Genomic DNA, 23,273 nt, shown 5'->3' with positions numbered 1-23,273 from the left:
CCCAGTTACCTGGGAGGCTGAGGTGGGAAACTCACTGGGGCCTGGGAGGTGGTGGCTGCAGTGAGTCTGACTGTTCCACTACGTTCCAGCCTGGGTGACAGAGTGAGACCTTGTCTCAAAAAATAAAAAAAGAGGATGGAGAAGAGAAGAGCTGAGTCCTGGAAATGGGCAGGTACTTTACAGTTTGTACAGCGGCCGATGTAAGAACTTCATGTCAACCCTGAGTGAAGATGTGGGCCAGGCGGCCAAGCACAGCACTCTCTGGCCGCTCCGGCAGCGTGGGTGACCCGGGGGGAGCCTGTGTGCTGCTTTCCCTGCCCGGGGCCGGCGGCTGCTGCTGGGCTTTTGCCTGACTCCCTGGACAGCAACGTTGTCGGCCACCTGGGCATAGCAGGGAGAGCCTGTGTGTCAGACCTAGCTGGGAGGGGCAGTAATAGGGTAGATGACATCAGGATTCAGGACTCTGAATACAAACACAGTGACACTGATCAGGGTTGCCGAGGTGCTGTGTTTCGGTCCAGAAAGTCACTGCTGCAGGGGAGGGGAGTATGGCCAGAGCCCAGGCCCCGGCCCCGGCCGAAGCCGCCACTGACAGGGGACCCTTCTCTGTCTGTGCCACCGGCTTTGCTCCGAGGGGTGTCTGTGTCCTCAGGCTCTTCCAAGGCAGTCGCAGGCTGATGCCTGCCCATGTCGGCCGGCCACAGCCCTAGTGGCTGCCCGTGGAGGCTTGCGCCCACCTGATTCCTGCCTGAGAGGAGTCGCTGGGTCAGCCGATGCCAGCAGGTGCTGCTTCACCCAGTCAGCAAGGAGGAGGCGGCTTCCCTTGGGGCCACGCCGTGCCTCCTCCATGTGCGCTGTTGCCATGGCTGCTTCTGTGGATAGGCATATCCGTGAAAATGCACACCCGTGGGTGTTCGCTACTGTCAGCGTGGATTCAGCACGGTTTTGTTCCCTCGTGGCATCATATTCCTTTCCTGTCTGGTTTGGGACTCACATGGCCCCCTTGATGTTGGAACCTCTTCAGGCGGCACCTGTGTCCTGGGCTATGCCTTGAGTTCCCTGTGTCCTGGCACAGTCTGGTACTTCCAGCAGATGTGGGTCCTGCCTGCCCTGGAAGCGGCCATCTCTCTAAAGAGCCTGTGTCCTCCTGGTGGGGAGGGATAGATAGTATGTCAGCTTCTTAAATTACTTTATTAAAAATTGAGTATATGCAAAATAGTAGTCATAATAATAGTAATAATAGCCAGTGCAAAGTGTGAGTAATAAGAATGGATGTCACTTAACCTGCTGAGTTTAAAGTATTGTTATGTTGGACTTTTTTAAAGAGCTTTGGTGCCGGACGGGCACAGTGGCTCACGCCTGTAATCCCAGCACTTTGGGAGGCCGAGGCGGGCTGATCACGAGGTCAAGAGATCAAGACCATTCTGACCAACATGGTGAAACCCCGTCTCTACTAAAAATGCAAAAATTAGCTTGGCCTGGTGGCATGCACCTGTATTCCCAGCTACTCAGCAGGCTGAGGCAAGAGAATAGCTTGAACCTGGGGATGCAGAGGTTTCAGTGAGCCGAGTTTGCACCACTGCACTCCAGCCTGGGCGACAGAGTGAGACTCCATCTCAAAAAAAAAAAAGAGCTTTGGTGCCTACCTGCATCACACAGACAGTTTAACACATAATTCATTATCAGCAAGTGGTGACTGCCCAGGTTTTTGCCCGTGGGGGAACAGAAAGGTTTTGATTCCAGTCTCGGTCTTGTGAAGAGCTGGCAGTCACAACTGTGGCAGAGCCTGGTGTGTGGCAGCCACGTGAGGCTCTCCTGGGCTGCCGTGGAGGAAGTGGCCCTCTGGCACCCGAGGAGCAGCCTGCCCCTCTGTCTGCCTCTGCATTTAGACCCTTAGCCTCCTTGCAGAGCCACCTCCTGGTCATTAGCGTTGAAGCTCTTCCCTGCTGATTCAGTTTTCCTCACCGTTCAGTAAACGTGCCTGCTGTTCATGTCCGGAATAGAGATAGAAGCCGTAGCTCCCACGTGTGTGTGGTGCTGGTTTGACTTTTAAAAAATTGTAGTACCAAAAACTATGATTTTTTGTGTGTTATCCACACCATCAAGGCTGTATCACTAATTATCTGCTCATTCTGAAAGTGCCCATCCTTTCTGGATTGAAATGAAAGAGCAGGAGAAGCCGCCTGTGTCCAGCCTGTTAGAGGTGTTACATTTGCCCTAGGTGGGCTGGGCAGAAGGCTGTTCTGCTGGGGAGCAAGTGTCCACATGTCAGTTTGCAGAGCCCGGGTCGCTGGGATCCGGCTCAGAATGTGAGCTTGCTCAGGTGTGTGCTGAGCGCCCGTGTGTGCCAGACTCCGGGCAGGTCCCCACCGCACCTGCGTCAGGGAGCAATGTGATCATTAGTGGGCGATTCCCCCAGTCTCTGTCAGTTCACCAGGGCCACGTATGCAATGTTCAGACGGAGAGTCTCATGAAAAATAGAATCGTAACCCTAAAATTACATGGGAGGGAATGCTTATAAGTTTGTCAAATATTAAAACATGACAACACAGGACCGGGTGTGGTGGCGCACGCCCGTAATCCCAGCTACTTGGGAGGTCAAGGCAGGAGGATCCCCTGAGGCCGGGAGTTCAGACTAGGCAACATAGCAAGACCCTATCTCTACAGAAAAAGTGAAAAAAAAAGGGCCGGGCGCGGTGGCTCACGCCTGTCATCCCAGCCCTTTGGGAGGCCGAGGTGGGTGGATCACGAAGTCAGGAGATCGAGACCATCCTGGCCAGCATGGTGAAACTCCATCTCTACTAAAAATATAAAAGTTAGCGGGGTTTGGTGTCAGGCACCTGTAATCCCAGCTACTCGGGGCTGAGGCAAGAGAATCGCTTAAACCCAGGAGGCAGAGGTTGCAGTGAGCCAAGATCATGCCACTGCACTCCAGCCTGGGCAACAGCTCTCAAAACAAAAAAACTACTGATTTGGAGGCACATTTATTCAATGAAGAGGGTATGCTTGATATCTTAAGTATGTGAAATAGTTGTGGAATGAAATAGATGACATTAGCAGTGGTCATCTCTTTTTTTTTTTTTTTTTTAATTAGAGAGACAGAGTCTCACTCTGTCTTCCAGGCTGGAGTGCAGTGATCATAGTTCACTGCAGCCTCAAATTCCAGGGTTCTAGTGATCCTCCCGCCCTCAGCCTCTCAAGTAGCTAAGACCATAGGCATGCACCACAACACCTGGCTAATTTTTTAATAAATTTTTTTTTATTTTTGAGACAAAGTCTTGCTCTTGTCTGCCAGGCTGGAGTGTGATGGCACAATCTCGGCTCACTGCAATCTCTGCCTCCTGGGTTCAAGTGATTCTCCTGCCTCAGCCCCCTGATAGTTGGGATTACAGGCACCTGCCACCACACCCAGCTAGTTTTTTTGGTATTTTTTTTTAGTAGAGATGGGGTTTCACCATGTTGGCCAGGCTGGTCTCGAACTCCTGACCTCAGGTGTTCCACCCACCTCGGCCTCCCAAAGTGCTGGGATTACAGGTGTGAGCCCCTGTGCCTGGCCAATAAATTATTTTTGGTAGAATTGAGGTCTTGCCATATTGCCTAGGCTGGTGGTCTTGAACTCCTGGGCTCAAGTGATTCTCTCACCTTGGCCTCCCAAAGTGTCCAGGTTTGAGCCACCATGCACAGCCAGAAATGAGTCTTAAAGTGGACATGAGGTTGGGGTTTAAGCCACACTAAGCTGGATTTGTAATCATTGAAAATAATCTGAGAGCTATGGGATCTGCTCCTTAAAAGATGGGAGAGGAGAATTTTTTTTTAAGAGATAGGGTCTCACTGTGTTGCCCAGGCTGGTCTTGAACTGTGGGGCTGAAGCAATCCTCCTGCCTCAGCCTCCTGAGTAGCTGGGTTTTTTGTTTTGTTTTTTTTTTTTTTTTGAGACGGAGTCTCGCTCTGTCACCCAGGCTGGAGTGCAGTGGCGCAATCTCGGCTCACTGCAAGCTCCGCCTCCCGGGTTCACGCCATTCTCCTGCCTCAGCCTCTCCGAGTAGCTGGGACTACAGGCGCCCGCCACAACGCCCGGCTAATTTTTTTGTATTTTTTTTTAGTAGAGACGGGGTTTCACCGTGGTCTCGATCTCCTGACCTCGTGATCCGCCCACCTCGGCCTCCCAAAGTGCTGGGATTACAAGCGTGAGCCACCGCGCCCAGCCGGGTTTTTTGTTTTCTTAATGTTCTGTGTTTAGCCAGGTGTTCTGTGCCAAGTGTGCCTGCTCTTTGTAGACACGAGAGCCCTTTTGGCTTGTCGTGGGTTTTAAGGCGTTAAGTAAAAGCTCTAGCTTCGCAGGAAACCGGTCCACAAACTGCCCTAGAATTTCTTCTGACATTTGGCATGCTGGTGTAGACAGACACATTTGAAATTTGTTAGATAACTTTTCCTTTCTTTACTGCCCTCCAGCAGTCAGGCGCCGGTTTGCCTGCCGTGGAGTTGGTGGACGTGGGTCATGCTTGTTTCAGAAGACATCAAGGGGAGCGGTATGCCGGGAGCTGGAATGCGGAGCGCCGGCCCGCACATGGATGGCTTAGAGCCCCAGGGCTTCAGGGACAGGCAGCGCCTTCACATCTGGCTCTGACATGTGTTCAGGCTCTCTTGTAGGGTGATCCAGTCTCCTCATCCTTAGACCTCCAAATCCAAAGCAGATCGATGCCCTGTGGGTTTAATTTTTTTAAATCAATTTTATTGAGAGATGATGTCTATATAATAAACGTACCCTCTTTGCATGTACAGTTCTATGAGTTTTGGCACATATATGTACCTATGCAGCCAGTACCCTCATCAAAATCAGGAGCACGTCCACCCTCCTCCCAGAAGCCCCTCAGGCCCTGCCGAGTCAGCCCCCGGCCCCCACGGTCAGCTTCCATCACATGGGCTGCTGTTTCCTGTTCCAGACATCATGGATACGAAGCAGACCCTGGTTTCTTTTGCTCAGCAGTTTTGAAACTTATTCATGATGTACAATAGTAGATTCTTCTTTTTTGTTCCCAAGTAATATTCCTTTGCACAAATATACCCCAGTTTGTTTATGCATTTACCTTGTTGATACACATTTGGGTTATTTCCTGGTTTGGGGTATTATGAATAATGCTGCTGTGAACGAGTTCTTTTTTCTTTTTTTGGAGACTCTCGTTCTGTTGCCCCAGCTGGAATGCAGTGGTACAATCTCAGCTCACTGCAGCCTCTATCTCCTGGGCTCAACTGATCCTCCCACCTCAGCCTCCCTAGCAGCTGGGACTACAGGCATGTACCACCACACCCGGCTCAGAACTAGTTCTTTTAAAACATTTTTTTAAAAATTATTTTTCTTGTAAAATACAGAAAACATGTCATTTTAGCCATATGTAGGGATACAGTTCAGTGCACTAGCACTAAACTATAACACAAATACGCACGAGGCCTTCTGAAGTTGTTTCTCTAGAATACACGTGAGTCCTTCTGAAGGTGTTTCTGTTCCCTTAGGTAGATACCTAAGAGTGGAATTGCTGTCGTATATGAGTGTACGTTTTAATTTATAAGATTGCTCAGCCTGGGCAACATAGTGAGAACCTGTTGCTATAAACATATTGAAAAATTAGCCTGGGGCTGGGTGTGGTGGCTGACGCCTGTAGTCTCAGCACTTTGGGAGGCTGAGGCAGGCAGACCACTTGAGGTCAGGAGTTTGAGACCAGCCTGGCCGACATGGTGAAACCCTATCTCTACTAAAAATACAAAGTTAGTCTGGTGTGGTGGCGGTGCTTGTGGTCCCAGTTACTTGGGAGACTGAGGCAGGACAATCACTTGAACCCAGGAGGCAGAGGTTGGAGTGAGCTGAGATCGTGCCACTGCACTCCAGCCTGGGTGACAGAGCGAGACTCAAAAAAAATAAATAAATTAGCCTGGTGTGGTGACACACACTTATAATAGTCTTAGCTACTCAGGAGGCTGAGGCAGGAGGATCGCGTGAGCCCAGGAGTTGGAGGCTGCAGTGAACCGTGATTGTTCCGCTGCACTCCAGCCTGAGCAGCACAGTGAGACTTGATCTCAAAAGAGAAAACTGCTCAAGCAGCCCCGTTGTTTCATAGTCCCATCAGCAGCACGTGAGAGTTCCAGGTGCTCCACATCTTTGCCAACATTTGGTATTGTCAGCTTTCCATCTTTTAATTAATCAACTTTATTGAGGTATAATTTGTGTACAAAAAACCCCTTTAAAGTCTGCAATTTGGTGAGTGTGGACAGGCATGCCAGCCTGAGAAAGCATGAGCCCTCGCAGCCTCGCTGTCTGCAGGCCTCTCACACTCTGCCCCAGGCCCGGCATGTCACTGCAGACTCGTCTGCCATGTCTAGTCTTCACGTCAGCGGAGCCACGCAGGGCAAACTCCCCTGTGTCTGGCTGCCTTCTGTCCATGTCTTCTGGGTGAGCTTCGGCCATGCGGGTGAGTGCGGTTGCTCCCCCCTTCCCTGCGCTGAGTGGTCTCCCGTGTGCCGAGGCTGCAGTGCGTTGGCTCCACTCCAGATGGGCTTTGGGATGCCTTCCATGTTGGGTGATTCTCACAGCGTTCCTGTGAGGAGTCTCAGATGCGTTTGGTGAACGCAGGTGCCCGTTGCTGTTGGGATGTAACTGAGGAGTGGAAGCTGGGCTGTAGGGCCTCTAGATGCTGCCAAGCCATTTTCCAAAGCAGTCACACAGTTTCTGTCCCACAGGAGGGAGGGAGGGTCCTGTTTGTTCTAAGTCCTGCCTGCCTTTTAGCCATGCTGACGGCTGCAAGCTTGTTTCTTTGTAATAGCCATAGAGCATTTCTATTCTGTCAGTAACCATTCCCCAGTGGGTGGATTTTTAGTTTGGATCCAGTTTATTTATAATAAATACAGGGCCGCAGTAGATGGCCTTTCTAAATCTTTTTCTGTGGCTGCTGACACCTTGCCCTCTCGGTCCTCCGTCCAGTGTGGGTTTCCCTGGGCTGAAACCAAGGCGTTGGCCGGGGCTTTGCTTTTTGCAGGCCCTAGAGGAAGATGTTTTCTTGCTCATTGGGAGCTTGGCAGAATTCCGTTCTTGCTGGTGGTAGGACTGGCAGCAGCACCTTGCTGGGTGCAAGCCGAGCCTTTCCCAGCTTCTCCAGGCTGCCTGCGTTGTTCACGGAGGGCCCTTGCCCATCTGCAGAGCCAGCACTGGCGGGTGAAGTCCCTCTCATGCTTTGACTCTCCTTTTATCTCATCTGTAGCTCAGCCAGGAAAGGAGGTTAAGGACTCATGTAGTTAATTGGCCCCACCCAGATAATCCCAGATAATCTCCCACCTTGAGATTGCGCACCTTAATCCTGTCTGCAGAGTCCCATGCTAGCAACTCAGCAGCAAACAGCTCCTGCACTGTGCCCTGCAGGAACATGGCTGCTGGTGGCAGGCTGGCCCCGACAGACAGACTGCCACGTGAGCCAAGGAACCTCCACTCAGGTGGCCGAGGGTGCCACTCCCGAGCCGAGGGTGGTACACAGGCTCAGCAGCCAGCCTTCCTCGGCTGCTTTACAGCAACTGTGCTGACAGTCCCTGGGCAGATCGGCCTCCACGGGCAGGGGCACAGGTGCCACGTCCACTCCCCAGACCACCAGGACGTTGGTGACTGTTGAAAACAACGTCGCCTGGGCACGGTGGCTCACGTCTGTCATCCCAGCACTTTGGGAGGCCGAGGTGGGTGGATCACCTGAGGTCAGGAGTTTGAGACCAGCCTGATCAACATGGTGAAACCCCATCTCTACTAAAAATACAAAAAAAAAAAAAATTAGCTGGGCATGTTGGTGGGTGCCTGTAATCCCAGCTACTCGGGAGGCTGAGGCAGGAGAATCGCTTGAACATGGGAGGTGGAGGTTGCAGTGAGCTGATATTGCGCCACCGCACTCCGGCCTGGGCAACGAGAGTGAAACTCCATCTTAAAAAAAAAAAAAAAAAAAAAAAAGGGGGCGGGGGCCGGGCGCGGTGGCTCACGCCTGTAATCCCAGCACTTTGGGAGGCCGAGGCGGGCAGATCACAAGGTCAGGAGATCGAGACCACGGTGAAACCCCGTCTCTGCCAAAAATACAAAAAATTAGGCGGGCACAGTGGCGGGCGCCTGTAGTCCCAGCTACTCGGAGAGGCTGAGGCAGGAGAATGGCGTAAACCCGGAAAGCGGAGGTTGCAGTGAGCTGAGATTGCGCCACTGCACTCCAGCCTGGGCGACAGAGCGAGACTCTGTCTCAAAAAAAAAAAAAAAAAAAGGAAAACAAAACAAAGTCACATCTGGTAAAGCAGACAAAAAAGAAAAAGAAAAGAAAACGAAGTTGCACCTGGTGAAGCAGACGCCTCAGTGACATTTTCAGACCCCTTCCTCCCCCTCCACTGCCCGTTTTCAGATTGATGCTGTGAGACCCCTCTGAAGGGTGCCCGAGTCTGCAGCCAGGCAACGTGCTGTGCCCGTCGCCACCTCCCTCCACACTTTCCTGGGCGGCCTCCACGCCCATGTAGTCACCTGTTCTCACGCTGCTAGGAAGAAATACCGGAGACTGGGTCATTTGTAAAGAAAAGAGGTTTAATTGACTCACAGTTCCCCACGGCTGTGGAGGCCTCGGGAAACTTACGGTCATGGCGGAAGGCACCTCACACAGGGCAGCTCCAGAGAGAATGAGTGCCTAGTGGAGGGGGAGGTCCCTTCTAAAGCCATCAGGTGTCGGGAGAACTCACTCACCCTCTCAAGAACAGCATGGGGGACACCACCCCGGTGATTCAATTATCTCCACCTGGCCCCGCCCTCAACCCGTGGGGATTAGTCAAGATGAGATTTGGGTGGGGACACAGCCAAACCTTACCACTCCTGAGTCTGCTTAGCTCCCACCTCGTCCTCTGTCCTTGCTTGATCCTGAAGGGCTAGGTGCCGAACCTGGGAGGCCCAGGATGCTGGCTTCAGGCTGCCAATCTGTGGCCCTCAGCGCCATCAGACCCAGGCCCCTTCTGGACAAATGGTTGTGGCATTCCCTTTACCATCCTGAAAAGAATGAAACTCGGCTGGCCATGATGGCTCACACCTGTAGTCCCAGCACTTTGGGAGGCCGAGGCAGGCGGATCACTTGAGGTCAGGAGTTCGAGACAAGCCTAGCCAACATGGTGAAACCGCATCTCTTCTAAAAATACAAAAAAATTAGCTGGGCATGGTGGCGGGCACCTGTAGCCCCCACTACTTGGGAGGCAGAGGCACAAGAATCACTTGAACCCGGGAGGTGGAGATTGCCATGAGCCGAGATTGTGCTACAATTGTGTGGCGGCTCATACCTGTCATGCCAGCACTTTGGGAGGTCAAGGTGGGCAGATTGCTTGAGCCCAGGAGCTCAAGACCAGCCTGGACACACAGTGAGACCCCTGACTGTACAAAAGATACAAAATTAGCCAGGTGTGGTGGTGCAAACCTGTAATCCCAGCTACTCAGGAGGCTGAGGTATGAGGAGCACGTGAGCCCAGGAGCTGGAGGCTGCAGTGAGCCTTGGTCGCACCACTGCACTCCAGCCTGGGTGACAGAACGAGACCCCTTCTCAAAAAATAAAAATAAAAACGTGGACTGATAGGTGAGAGAGGTTCGATGGTTTGGGAACAGCGGTGCTGCCACGGCTGGGTGAGGGGCCATGCGAGCTGCTTGGAATGCCATGTGAGGGAAGGGGAGGTCAGGGCAGTGCCTGGTGTGGTTCCCAGCAAGGAGCACAGGAGGTTTATTCTCTGGGAAAATTGAGTCGTGGACACCGGACACCACTGGGCATGGTGGGGGACAGGGTGGCGGGGGACAGGGTGGCCTGAACAAGCCCCTCCTTGCCTGGGAACTCGGGGCCCTGTGGTGTACAGATGGGAGCCCATGGCAGGATAATGGCAGGATAACCGTCAGCCCAAAAGACACGGCCACGAGACGCCGCCGAGAGCCCCAACTTAGAAGCCAGAGTCACCAGCTTCCTGGCTAGGGTCTGTCCTTGAGGGTCACCAGAATGTGAGGGAAGACCCAGACAGGCAGGAAAAGAGCTCAGGGAAGGTCATCTTACCATTGGCTTCATCAGAGATACCACATCCACGAATGAAGAGCCGGATGCTGCCAGAGGGCAATGCTCATAGCACCAGAAGGAGCTTTTAGAAATTATAAATAAGCAGCACATTTTTAAAAAGCCATAGAAGGACTAGAAAAGAAAGTTGAGGACATCTCCCAGAAAATGGAACAAAAAGAGATTAAAAAACAACTGGGTTGTCCCTGCAGAGGTTACCCTGGCTGGCACAGCTCAGGATGGAGGGCGGGAGCTGTGTGCCTGGAGCGGGGAACTGAGGTACGTCAGGATGTGTCTCCAGACTGCAAGGGCCACAGAGTACGAAAAAGACCCCCCAGAACAATGTGGTCAAAGAACATGCCTTAAAAGCTTTTAGAAAACAGAATGGGTCCCACAGGAGGGTGGGGATGTGAACGGCACCGGCCTGGTGGCTCGGGCGCCAGGCCAGGGCCAGATGTCGCCTCACACCAGCCCAGCTGGGAGTCTGCTTGCTGAGACTTGGTCTCCTGTAACTGGTGGGGAAGCGGCACCCCGTGTGGTAGACAGAACCAGCAGCCCAGGCGCCGGTGGCTTTGCTCTGGTGGCAGGACAGGTGTTCTGACCTCCCTGCCTCTGTCCCCTGAGGTCAGAGCACCTGTCCTGTGGAGCCAGCTCTGAGCAGGACAGTGCTGTGTGTCTCGTGGGGTTGTGTTCAGGTCGGCTAAGAGGCAGCGCCTGGCTGGGGCTAGATGAACAAGAGGGTTATTGGGAGCAGTCAACCTGAGGTGGTGAGCAAGGCCTGTGGTGCCAGCAGATGAGGAGGAGAGCAGGGGGAAGGGGAGGAGGAGAGCAGGGGGAAGGGGAGGAGGAGAGCAGGGGGAAGGGCGGCAGGAGCTGCTGGTGCTGCGTGAGGTCTCCGTGGGCCTGCAGGGAGCAGCTGACCGTTACTGGCACCCTTGCCTTTTCACTGAACCAGGTATTAGCTTATTCAAAAATAAGCTTATTTTTGAAAAGACATTTCAACTGGAGGTTGAAAAGCACACCAAGAGAATATGTCACAGCTGATACCTAGGGACTCCCTTATGGGGTGTTGAGCTCTGCAGCCGGAGCCCACTGCCCCTGCCCCTGCCCCTGCGCCATCCCGCAGCGCGGGCTCCAGGCCTCTCCCGGGTCACTGCTCTGTGCCTCCAGGAGCCCCTCCCTCTGCCCTACCCTGCCCCACCCTGTCACCCGCTTGCCCTGACCCTGCCTGGATAATTGAGACCTTCCAGGCCAAGCGCCCCTTCCCCAGGATTCTGACACCTGTCCCTCCTGTGAGAGTCCAGACCTTTTCCAGAGCGACATCCTGGGGCCCTGTGTGGTCAGAGGGCTCCGTGTGGTCAGTGGCTATGGCTTGCTGGGAACAAGACACTCAGCTGACTGTGCTTAGAGAACAGGCCGCTGTTTGTGTCTAAATGGTATCCATGGGGACATTGTTTCATAGTCTTCTTAAACTTTTCCTCTTCACTGTTGCTGAGAATCCTGTTCTGATGCGCACCGTGGGCAGCCAGGTGTGGAGCCTGCGGGATGGGTGGGACGCAGACACCCAGTGGGAGGGGCATCCCAGGGCCACCTCTGATTCAAGAGCAAGGTGCTCTAGAGGCCTGGCTCTGTGGGTGGCTGACGTGGTCCCCAGGCTTTTCCCGGCGCTCCCGCCCCTTTTGCGGCAGCCATGGCTCCTGGTCGCCCTGGGCCATGGCGCCATCTAGGGGTGGCCTAGGGGAGTTCCCGGGCCATCAGCATCCGTCTTGCGGGTGTTGCTGGCACCCGCCTGCTTGGCCACATTGGCACGTGGAGGTGACCATCAGGGAGAAGCAGCTATGGCCTTTGTGGCAATTGTGGTGTCCAACTTTTGCCTCTCAGGTCAGCCTCGTGGGGGCTGCAACAGCCAGGACCGAAAGGACCAAGGCCCCTCCATCCATGTGTCCCTGCTTGACAGAACTGCGGGAGGAGGGAGGTGTGGGAAGGGTGTAGACGGCCTGAGCGTGCTTCCTCCCTGAAGAGTGTTGTTTCACTTGTAAGTGTGCACAGGATAGCCGCCCTCGCCTTTAGAATCAAGAGCAGGGACAGCCGCCCTCGCCTGTAGAATCAAGAGCAGGGACAGCCGCCCTCGCCTGTAGAATCAAGAGCAGGGACAGCCGCCCTCGCCTGTAGAATCAAGAGCAGGGACAGCCGCCCTCGCCTGTAGAATCAAGAGCAGGGACAGCCGCCCTCGCCTGTAGAATCAAGAGCAGAGACAGCCGCCCTCATCTGTAGAATCAAGAGCACAGTGCAGCAGCACACGGCACACTCAGCGGATGGAGGGCCCGGCCTCTGCACGCTGGCCAGCACTTGCTGCCAGTTGCCCTTTTCTGCGAGGCTGGGTCATGGTGTGGTGGTGGCTTGGTTGGGTTTCTCTGCTGAACGATGGTGTGGAATGCCTATTCACTGCATCTTGGTCGTCGGTTTTTCTTCTTTGGGGAAATGTCTATTCAAGTCCTTTGCCCTTTTTTAAAAGTATAATTTCCGTATTTTTTTCCCCAGAGGATAGTTTGTCTTTAGTCCTTAAGGACTCAGCTCCTTATGTGGGCCTTAATGGGAGTCGTGGACAACACCCAGGTCTAGACCCAGGTGGAGTGCGTGGTCTTGGGGCTTTGGTGGAGGTCCTGGGCAGCACCCAGGTCTAGACTTGGGTGATGTGCATAGCCCTGGACTTGAGGAGCAGGATTCCTGACTGGCTTGCCGTGAAGGGCACCACTGGGGCAGTGACGCAGCTTCACACGCAGCTCGGGAAGCACACAGTCGACGCAGATGCTTCCAAAATGTCTCCAAGGGCTGCGGCCTCTACTGCATCCAGATGATGAACTGCTTAACTCTGCCTCATCCCGATGGTGAACTGCCTAACTCTACCACATCCTGATGGTGAACTGCCTAATTCTACCACATCCCGATGGTGAACTGCTAACTCTACCACATCCCGATGGTGAACTGCCTAATTCTACCACATCCCGATGGTGAACTGCCTAATTCTACCACATCCCGATGGGGAACTGCCTAATTCTACCACATCCCGATGGTGAACTGCCTAATTCTACCACATCCCGATGGTGAACTGCCTAATTCTACCACATCCCGATGGTGAACTGCCTAATTCTACCTCATCCCGATGGTGAACTGCCTAATTCTACCACATCCCGATGGGGAACTGCCTAATTCTACCACATCCCGATGGTGAACTGCCTAATTCTACCACATCCCGATGGTGAACTGCTAACTCTACCACATCCCGATGGTGAACTGCTAACTCTACCTCATCCCGATGGTGAACTGCCTAATTCTACCACATCCCGATGGTGAACTGCCTAATTCTACCACATCCCGATGGTGAACTGCTAACTCTACCACATCCCGATGGTGAACTGCCTAATTCTACCACATCCCGATGGTGAACTGCTAACTCTACCACACCCCGATGGTGAACTGCTAACTCTACCACATCCCGATGGTGAACTGCCTAATTCTACCAAATCCCGATGGTGAACTGCCTAATTCTACCACATCCCGATGGTGAACTGCTAACCCTACCTCATCCCGATGGTGAACTGCTAACTCTACCTCATCCCGATGGTGAACTGCTAACTCTACCGCATCCCGATGGTGAACTGCTAACTCTGCCTCATCCCAATGGTGAACTGACTAACTCTACCTGATCCCGATGGTGAACTGCCAATCTTACCACATCCCGATGGTGAACTGCTAACTCTATGTCATCCCGGTGGTGAACTGCCTAATTCTACCACATCCCGATGGTGAACTGCTAACTCTACTGCATCCTGATGGTGAACTGCTTAACTCTGCCTCATCCCGATGGTGAACCGCTAACTCTACCGCATCCTGATGAACTGCTTAATGGCGTTGTCCCCGGGTACACAGTGGGTGCAGCTCCTGCAGTCATGGGCTGCTCACAGCCATGGCCCTTTTGGCACAACCATTGTGCCTTCTTGGCTTGGAAACAAGGACCCGAGAGAGACCATCCGTCCATCCTAAAATTGGGACATTTGGTTTTCTGTTGTTGGAGTTACTTGTAGAGTCTGGAGATCAGTCCCTAGGAGATGCGTGATCTGCAGACATTTCCCTCCATCTCTGGGTTGCATTTTTCTCTCCGTTGATGGTGTCCTTCGATGCATGAGAACAGCCTTTGATGCACATCTAGGGGTTGGTCAGGCAGAAGGATGGTGTGGGTGGAAGCGCTGATGCCTGAAGAAGGGTGCTGTAGGCAAGGAGACCGTGTGCTTGGCTTGCAGGGCTGGGCTCCGCACGGAGAGACAGATGTGCACAGACACACACACAAGCACGCTGTGCGGGCGCGCTCTTTGGGAGGGCGTCGCTTATGTTTAAAAAGTGCCCGTTTCCAAGCCCCTTGGAGAAAGTGTCATAAAAAGACAAAACGTGAATGGCGTTTCTAAGGTGGGGGAAGGGGCTGAGCCCTAAAGGTAGAAGCTTCTGGAAAGTTTCCAGGGGCCCAGAGCCTGTTTAAGATGTCGTGCCTGCGTTAAGTGTCCAGAACTGTCTGCTCCTTTCAATTTCTCTTGGACTGACCTTTTCCCATAAAACCGTAAGGAAATAAAAAGTAATGATGTGATGTGGGCCGGGCACGGTGGCTCACGCCTGTAATCCCAGCACTTTGGGAGGCCAAGTAGGGCAAATCACTTGAGGTCAGGAATTTGTGACCAGCCTGGCCAATATGGCAAAACCCCGTCTCTACTAAAATTACAAAAATTAGCCGGCCGTGGTGGCGCGCACTTGTAATCCCAGCTACTCGGGAGGCTGAGGCGGGAGAATCGCTTGAACCCGGGCGGTGGAGGTTGTAGTGACCTGAGATCGTGGCACTGCACTGCAGCCTGGGTGACAGAGTGAGACTCCATCTCAAAAAAAAAAAAAAAGGCCAGGCGCAGTGGCTCAAGCCTGTAATCCCAGCACTTTGGGAGGCCGAGGCAGGTGGATCACGAGGTCAGGAGATCAAGACCATCCTGGCTAACACGGTGAAACCCCATCTCTACTAAAAATACAAAAAATTATCCGGGCGTGGTGGCGGGCGCCTGTAGTCCCAGCTACTCGGGAGGCTGAGGCAGGAGAATGGTGTGAACCCGGGAGGCGGAGCTTGCAGTGAGCCGAGATCGCGCCACCGCACTCCAGCCTGGGCGACAGAGCGACTGCGTCTCAAAAAAAAAAACCAATGTGGCAGGCAGGCTGGTGGCTGTTTGAGGTCAGTCCAGAGAAGCAGCATTTTATGTATTTATTTATTTATTTTATTGTTTTATTTTTTGACCACTGTCACCCGGGCAGGACTGCAGTGGTGCGATCTCGGCTCACTGCAACCTCCGCCTCCCAGCTTCAAGTGATTCTTCTGCCTCAGCCTCCCGAGTAGCTGGGATTAAAGGTGCCCACCACCATGCCTGGCTAATTTTTTGTATTTTTAGTAGAGACAGGGTTTCACTATGTTGGTCAGGCTGCTCTCAAACTCCTGACCTCATGATCCACCCGCCTCGGCCTCCCAACGTCCTGGGATTACACGCGTGAGCCACTGTGCCCAGCCAGGAGCAGCATTTTTAAACTTGTTTGGCTCTCCCTAACACCAAACTTGTCAGTTCCTGGGCTGCAGCAAGCCGAGACTTGGAAATACATTCGCCTTTGAGAATTCAACTTCAAAATGCATACGAAGTAGGTCAGGGTAGAAATAAGGCACTGCCCTTTCTCCAGGCACGCTGGAGTCCACGCCCTCCCTTTGCCCACTGCCCTCTGAGGGAGAGGCCCTGTTCCAGGCAGGCCGTGCCCATGGAGAGGCTGGCCTGCTAGGCTGTGGGGCCCGATGGCCTGATCCTGTACGGACCACGCTCCTGCCCTGCCCTGCCCGTGGCCCGTGTGCGGAAGTGGGCAGGCCTGGGTTGCTGGGCCAGAGCCCCGAGGTTGCCCCCTGCCCCACTGGCTGAGTGTGGGTGAGTCGCTTCTCCACTTCCTCTGCCTGGGTCTCAGCCCTGGGAGGCTGGTGGCCGAGGCTGGTCTTGCGGGCGCTCGCTCCAGGAGTGGCGCGTCCCCTCAGCGCCCTGTGCTTCCTCGCAGGGATCGACTACAAGACTACCACCATCCTGCTGGACGGCCGGCGTGTGAAGCTGGAGCTCTGGTGAGTCGGGGCTGCGGCATTTCAGTTCCTGGGTGAGGACACGAATGCCGAAGGGAGAACAGAACCCTTAGAGAAACAGGGAAGTGTCCTGTTTACATTTCGCTTGGAAGAGCCGCTTACACAGCCCCTGTTTAAACATAGAATGGATTTTACTCCAAGAGGCGAAAGACAGTCTGGGGCACTGTGTCCCGAGAGATCCCAGCTCCCCTTCTGCCCTGGAAGACCTGATTCCATGGTGGCTGTGGACCCCTTCCCTCCCCTTCTGTCGGCTTCACCTTAAAGAGCATTTCCCTGCCGGCGCGGTGGCTCACGCCTGTCATCCCAGCACTTTGGGAGGCCGAGGCAGGTGGATCACTTGAGGTCAGGAGTCCGAGACCAGCCTGGTCAACATGGTGAAACCCCATCTCTACTAAAAATACAAAAATTAGCCAGGTGTGGTGGTGGGCGCCTGTAGTCCTAGCCACTCAGGAGGCTGAGGCAGGAGAATCACTTGAACCCGGGAGGCAGAAGTTGCAGTGAGCTGACATCACGCCACTGCACTCCAGCCTGAGTGACAGAATGAGACTCCATCTCAAAAAGGGAAAAAAAAAAAGCATTTCCCAGAACGGCGGCGCTGATTAGACGTGAATGTCAGAACGTCAGCATTGATGAGACGTAAATGTCAGAACGTCAGCGTTGATGAGACGTAAATGTCAGAACGTCAGTGTTGGTGAGACGTGAACGTCCGCAGGGTTGGGGTTCCCCAGCCTGGCAGGACAGTCTCCTGGAGCTCCCAGGCCCATGTGGGGAATTTGCTTATTCACCAGGTGGGTGGGGGCCCTTCTGCTGCCTGCCTGGCTCAGCGGCACGGTGCCAGGCTGCTATGACCTGTGCAGACAAAGCCTCTTAGCACAGCCCCATTGGCACCTGTCCTGGCCGCCCTGCTCCCCTCAGGACATCCAGGTGGGTCGGCAGAGGAGGGCAGCAGGTGAGCCTCTCACAGGGACCACAGTCCCGGCCCCTCCCCTCCCCGTATGTTTCAGGGACACATCGGGCCAGGGCCGGTTCTGCACCATCTTCAGGTCCTACTCCAGGGGCGCTCAGGTAAGACCAGCACCGCTCTTTGTGTTGCTTTTCAAAGGATGTTTCTCATGATTCTTTCTGAATGTGAGTTGTTGTCCTGTCCAACTCCCAAGCACTTTCTTTCTTTCTAAGGATATTTCCACATTGGTTTGTTTGTTTGTTTTGAGACGGAGCCTCACTCTGTCACCCAGGCTGGAGTGCAATGGCACAATCTCGGCTCACTGCAGCCTCCCCCTCCTGGGTTCAAGCAATTCTCCTGCCTCAGCCTCCCCAGTAGCTGGGATTACAGGCGCGGTGGGTGTACTTGGAGCCGTGTGTGTGCACAGGTGCAGTGGATGCACTCAAGGCCATGTGTGTGCAGGCATGTGCACGGGTGTGGCGGGGGCACTGGGGCCATGTGTGCAGTGTGTGTGCAGGTGTGGCGGGTGCACTTGGCCACCCTCGTTTCTGTCTCCTCTGGGCCCCCAAGCACGCTTTTGTGCCGACTGGATCTGCTGGCGAATGTGAGGCCGGAAGGAGGGGAAGGACGTGAAGCCCATGTGAGCAGACCTCTCATGGCCACTGTTGTTGCTGCTTCAGTGAGAGGGATTCGAGCGGGTCCATCCTGTCTGTGATGCCCCTAAAACTTCTGGAAGAGCCAGGGGAGACCCTCCGGGGCCACATCCTGAGCCCAGAGCCCCCCGTGTGGGCGCAAGGAGGCCGCCTGGGTCTGGGGTCTGGATCCTTCTGCGGGGAAGGTTCAGGTCTGTGCCGTGCAGCTTCCGGCTCAGGTGGGTTCGCTCTGGGCAGGGAGCTGCCCCAGGTGAGAGGGGGTCGGACACTGGAGCTTCGTCCTCTGGCAGCTCATTTCCTTCCGTTTCTACACTGAAGTGTAGTCGGTGTCGGCTCTGCTGTCTTCTACCTGCTGGTGGTGGGTGGGAAGGACCCCAGGGCGGGCTGGGTAGCACCCTGTCCTGGGAGTTCCCTCGGAGATGTTGGCAACTCCCTCGTGGGAGCAGAAGGGCCTGCAGGCTCCGTGCCGTCCCTGTGAGAACTGGAGTGACATGGCCGTGCTGCGCAGAGCTGGCAGGTGTAAGACGGGCAGGCTTGAGGATGCATTCCACGGGCCCTACCTGCTATTAAAAGAGGAGCTGGGGCCGGCGCGGTGGCTCACGCCTGTAATCCCAGCATTTTGGGAGGCCAAGGCAGGCGGATCACGAGGTTCAGGAGTTGGAGACCAACCTGGCCAACATGGTGAAACCCCATCTCTGCGAAAAATACAAAAATTAGCCGAGCATGGTGGCGGGCACCTATAATCCCAGCTACTTAGGAGGCTGAGGCAGGAGAATCGCTTGAACCCAGGAGGCGGAGGTTGCAGTGAGCTGAGATTGTGCCCTTGCACTCCAGCCTGGGCGACAAGAGTGAAACGCCATCTCAAAAAAGAAGGAGGAGCTGTCTGTGTGATTTAGATCCACAAAAACGCCTTCTTGTCTTCCTTTTGCTTTTAAGTATTTCGTGATTTTTGTGCAATAAGCATACACCATTTTGGTATTAAAAAATATGGGGCATGCCGGGCGCGGTGGCTCACGCTTGTAATCCCAGCACTTTGGGAGGCCGAGGCGGGCGGATCACAAGGTCAGGAGATCGAGACCACGGTGAAACCCCGTCTCTACTAAAAATACAAAAAAAAATTAGCCGGGCGTGGTGGCGGGCGCCTGTAGTCCCAGCTACTCGGAGAGGCTGAGGCAGGAGAATGGCGTGAACCCGGGAGGCGGAGGTTGCAGTGAGCCGATATTGCGCCACTGCACTCCAGCCTGGGCGACAGAGTGAGACTCCGTCTCAAAAAAAAAAAAATATGGGGCACAGTTATGCTGGATGACAATAAAGCGTTGTTGGGGAGATACTGGAAAAGGCAGCGAGGAGGCTGAACCTGACAGGCTCCACCACGGGCATCCCAGCCCCCCCCCGACAGCCTCTACCACGGGCATCCCAGCCCCCCCCCAACAGCCTCCACCACGGGCATCCCAGCCCCCCCCCGACAGCCTCTACCACGGGCATCCCAGCCCCCCCCCAACAGGCTCCACCATGGGCATCCCAGCCCCACCCCCCGCGCCCGACAGGCTCCACTTCAGGCATTCCAGCCCCCACACAGGGAGGTCTGTGGGACATGAGGGCCAGCACAGTCATGATTTCTGTTCAGCTGCATGAGAACTAGAAATAAAGCAGTTCATAAGCTCTGCATTTGCCAGGCTGAGGTTCTGGAAAGCAAGCTCTGTTATCATCCCCGTGTTCTTTCCAAAGCATGTGGCACAACCGGTTATGTCTTTGTTTTGCCTTGTTAACTCTCGAAATTCTTAGCTGTCATTTTCCACATGCGTGGAGTGGGTTACAGACCCAGGTGCACATGTGGGTCCAGGGTTGAGGGTGCCAGGCGCTTCCTTGCCCCGGGGAAAGCACCTGAGCCTCAAGGCGGGCCTCTGGCCACCGTGACTGAGCATTTGGGCCACCCCGGGAGCCCAGCCCTGTCCTGTGTCTCTCCTGCCTGGTGAGCAGCGGTGAGGTGCAAGTGCATCCAGCCGAGGTGCAGAGCCCAGGTTTGCAGCAGGGTTTCTCCCGCCACCCCTGATGAGACACAGACTAGCAAGGACTGTCTGTCCCAGCCGGGATTTGTCACTGTGCCGCCCTCCGTTAAGAGTGGAGAGGCCTAGAAGGTCCCCACGGCCTGGGTCTTGCAGATGGCACCAGCAAAGGCCACTGGCCGCTCTCTGCTGCTGTCACCGGTCACACAGCAGCAGTCCCGTGGCTCTTCCCGTGAGGCCCTTCACATGCCGCCGAAGGCCAGGCTTCCTAGACTTCATGGTCGTGTTTGCGTGTTCTGTTGCTGTGATCCGAGGCGGCCCCTCTCAGAAGCAGGTGCCACAACCCGCTGGTGGGATGAGTGGGTCACCCAGGTTCGGGTCCCTTGGTGTGTGGAGGGTGGGGCAGGCTCCTTGTAACTGCAGTGTGGCTGACGGGATGTGCCATCCCATTTAGCTGAGAATTTGGGGTCAGCGGGCTTAGCACCAGGAAGGGTGTGGCCAAGTGCTGTGTCTCCTTCAGGATAGAGGTGTGGGTTTGTTTCCCTGAGAGGGGGTTTATGTGGAGAGTGGTACGGGAGGCACACGTGCTGCTGGCTTGTCGGCACACAGGTGGGCGGATGGACATGAGTGGGCACGGCTTGGCAGTAGCTCCCATTTTACATGTCAGTTGCTCGTGGGCAGAGCCTGGGTGCAGGGATGCAGGAGGAGGGCTTCACTGTGGCTGGCTGTACCTTGGGAGCTTCAGCCACATGGATGGAAGGGGCATGTGTTTGTCAAAATTCATCAAAATGTTCAAACCTCGGATCTTTGTATTTTCTGCATTGTAAGTTACAGCTCAGTAAAAAATGATAGCAAAAAGGACACCACCCACTCTTAGGCCCAGCAGTTCTACTTCTGGGAATTTATCGTGTAGGTGGAGTTGAACAAAAAAAGTGTAAACGTACTCAGATGTATGTTGCCACCGCTAGCCAAGAGCCGGTGCAGTACCCGTTCACAGAGCAGGCGGGGGCACTGGGCCTGAGCTCAGGGCGTGCCGGGGGGGAGCAGCGCAAGTGCCTCGACCCCCTTGAGCCCGCCCGCGAGGCATGAGCGGCACCGTGGACACCTCTGTAGACGCTGAGGAAACTGACTGTGGGGGCGGCTCCTGGAGGGGCCTAGAGCAGGGGGAGAGCGCGTCCTGACTCATCCCCTAGAGCACTTGCTCGTTTTTTCGTTTTCTTTTTTTTTTTTTTTTTTTGAGACAGAGTCTCGCTCTGTCGCCCAGGCTGGAGTGCAGTGGCGCAATCTCGGCTCACTGCAAGCTCCGCCTCCTGGGTTCACGCCATTCTCCTGCCTCAGCCTCTCCGAGTAGCTGGGACTACAGGCGCCCGCCACCACGCCTGGCTAACTTTTTTTGTATTTTTAGTAGAGACGGGGTTTCACCGTGGTCTCGATCTCCTGACCTCGTGATCCACCCGCCTCGGCCTCCCAAAGTGCTGGGATTACAAGCGTGAGCCACCGCGCCTGGCCCGTTTTTTCGTTTTCTTTTGGTTTTTTGAGACGGGTCTCGCCCTGTCGCCAGGCTGGAGTGTTCTGGCACGATCTCCGCTCACTGCAGCCTCCGCCTCCCAGGTTCAAGCGATTCTCCTGCCTCAGCCTCCCGAGTAGGTAGAACTAGGTGTGCACCACCGCGTCCAGCTAATTTTTGTATTTTTAGTAGAGATGGGTTTTCACCATGTTGGCCAGGCTGGTCTCGAACTCCTGACCTCAAGCGATTCACCCTCCTCGGCCTCCCAAAGTGCTGGGATAACAAGTGTGAGCCACTGCACCCGGCCAAATTGGGTAATTTTAAAGAGAAATATATTCTGTCAATTCTGGAGGCCAGAGGTCTGAAATCAGGGTGCTGGCAGTCCCCACCCCCTCTGAACCCTGCAGGGAGAACCCTTCCTGCCTCCTCCAGCTTCTGGTGTTGCTGACAAGGTTTGGTGCCCCTGGGCTTATGGATACATCAACCCCATCTCTGCCTCCATCCTCACGCCGCGCTCTCCCCCGTCTGTGTCCACATTTCCTATTCTTTTTTTAAGAGACGGGGTCTCACAATGTTGCCCAGGCTGGTCTCAAACTCCTGGGCTCAAGCAATCCTCTCGCCTCAGTCTCCCAAAGTGCTGGGATTTACAGGCATGAACCACTGCGTCCAGCCCTCAGATTTCCCTTTTGTTTTTTTGTTTTTTGTTTTTTCTTTTTTGAGACAGAGTCTCGCTTTTTCACCCAGGCTGGAGTGCAGTGGCGCAATCTCGGCTCACTGCAAGCTCCGCCTCCCGGGTTCACGCCATTCTCCTGCCTCAGCCTCTCCGAGTAGCGGGGACTACAGGCGCCCGCCACCACGCCCGGCTAATTTTTTTGTATTTTTAGTAGAGACGGGGTTTCACCGTGGTCTCGATCTCCTGACCTCGTGATCCGCCCACCTCGGCCTCCCGAAGTGCTGGGATTACAAGCGTGAGCCACCGCGCCCGGCTTGTTTGTTTGTTTTTGAGATGGAATCTCACTCTGCCGCGTAGGCTGGAGTTAAGTGGCGCTATCTCAGCTCACTGCAACCTCTGTCTTGTCTCCTGGGTTCAAACAATTCTTCCTCAGCCTCCTGAGTAGTTGGGATTACAGGTGTCCACCACGCCCGGCTAATTTTTGTATTTCTAGTAGAGACAGGGCTTCACCATGTTGGCCAGGCTGGTCTCCATCTCTTGACCTCGTGATCCGCCCGCCTTGGCCTCCCAAAGTGCTGGGATGACAGGTGTGAGCCACGGCGCCCGTCCGAGGTCGCTAGTTTTTTAAAAATCAGATCGTGTGTTAGTTACCATTGTTAGAAAATAGAAGGCAGTGGAGGAGTCTGTTTGCCCCGTGCTCTGTCCCTTTGAGACGCACGGCTGAGGGTGCTGAGGGTGCTGTTCCTCAGGCGGCTGCTGGTCACCAAAAGTCTCCTTTTGGTTTCTCACTCCGTGGTCATTTGGGTCCCCGCGGCCTCACTGTGACCCGCGCTGGAGCAAGCCTCCGGGCCCTCCCGTGCCATCGCCCCTGCCGGTAACCCCTGCTCCTCAGACGCGGCCATCCCAGGAAGTGGGGGCCTGCTCAGGGCAGCAGCAGGGAGGTGTGGTCAGGGCCCCCCAGCCTCACAACACACTTGGAGCCTGAGCCAGTGCATCAGCCGGGAGGCAGGCCTTCTGCTCTCTTTCTAGAGTTTTCAGTGTCATGGGAATAGGGGTGTTTGCCACAGAAAACAGGTCAGCATAAAAAGTTACCCCCTCCAGCCTTTTAGCATTTGTTTTATGTCCATATAAACTTCTTCAGTGTAATGCGTTGTGTGTTTATACTTCTATTTTTTAAAAATCATGCTGGGCCACGCGCACTGGCTCATGCCTGTAATCCCAG

The 23,273-nt window shown here is 54.6% G+C and overlaps 1 protein-coding gene across 4 annotated transcripts in view; it reads left to right on the top strand.

The window, feature by feature from the left end:
- RAB40C (RAB40C, member RAS oncogene family) overlaps nucleotides 1–23,273 on the top strand; it is a 38,993-nt gene that overhangs the window by 9,728 nt on the left and 5,992 nt on the right. For all 4 annotated transcript variants that reach the window (XM_063617030.1, XM_055242243.1, XM_055242244.2 and 1 more), the window contains 2 exons: nucleotides 16,191–16,251; nucleotides 17,274–17,334. In XM_063617030.1, the coding sequence (XP_063473100.1) occupies nucleotides 16,191–16,251; nucleotides 17,274–17,334 (122 nt within the window). The remainder of the gene's footprint in view (nucleotides 1–16,190; nucleotides 16,252–17,273; nucleotides 17,335–23,273) is intronic.

This window comes from Symphalangus syndactylus, chromosome 14 (assembly GCF_028878055.3).
Source record: "Symphalangus syndactylus isolate Jambi chromosome 14, NHGRI_mSymSyn1-v2.1_pri, whole genome shotgun sequence".
Taxonomy (NCBI): Eukaryota; Metazoa; Chordata; class Mammalia; order Primates; family Hylobatidae; genus Symphalangus; species Symphalangus syndactylus.
The sequence above is the reverse complement of the archived record's forward strand: the minus strand, read 5'-3'. Positions and strand labels throughout refer to the sequence as shown.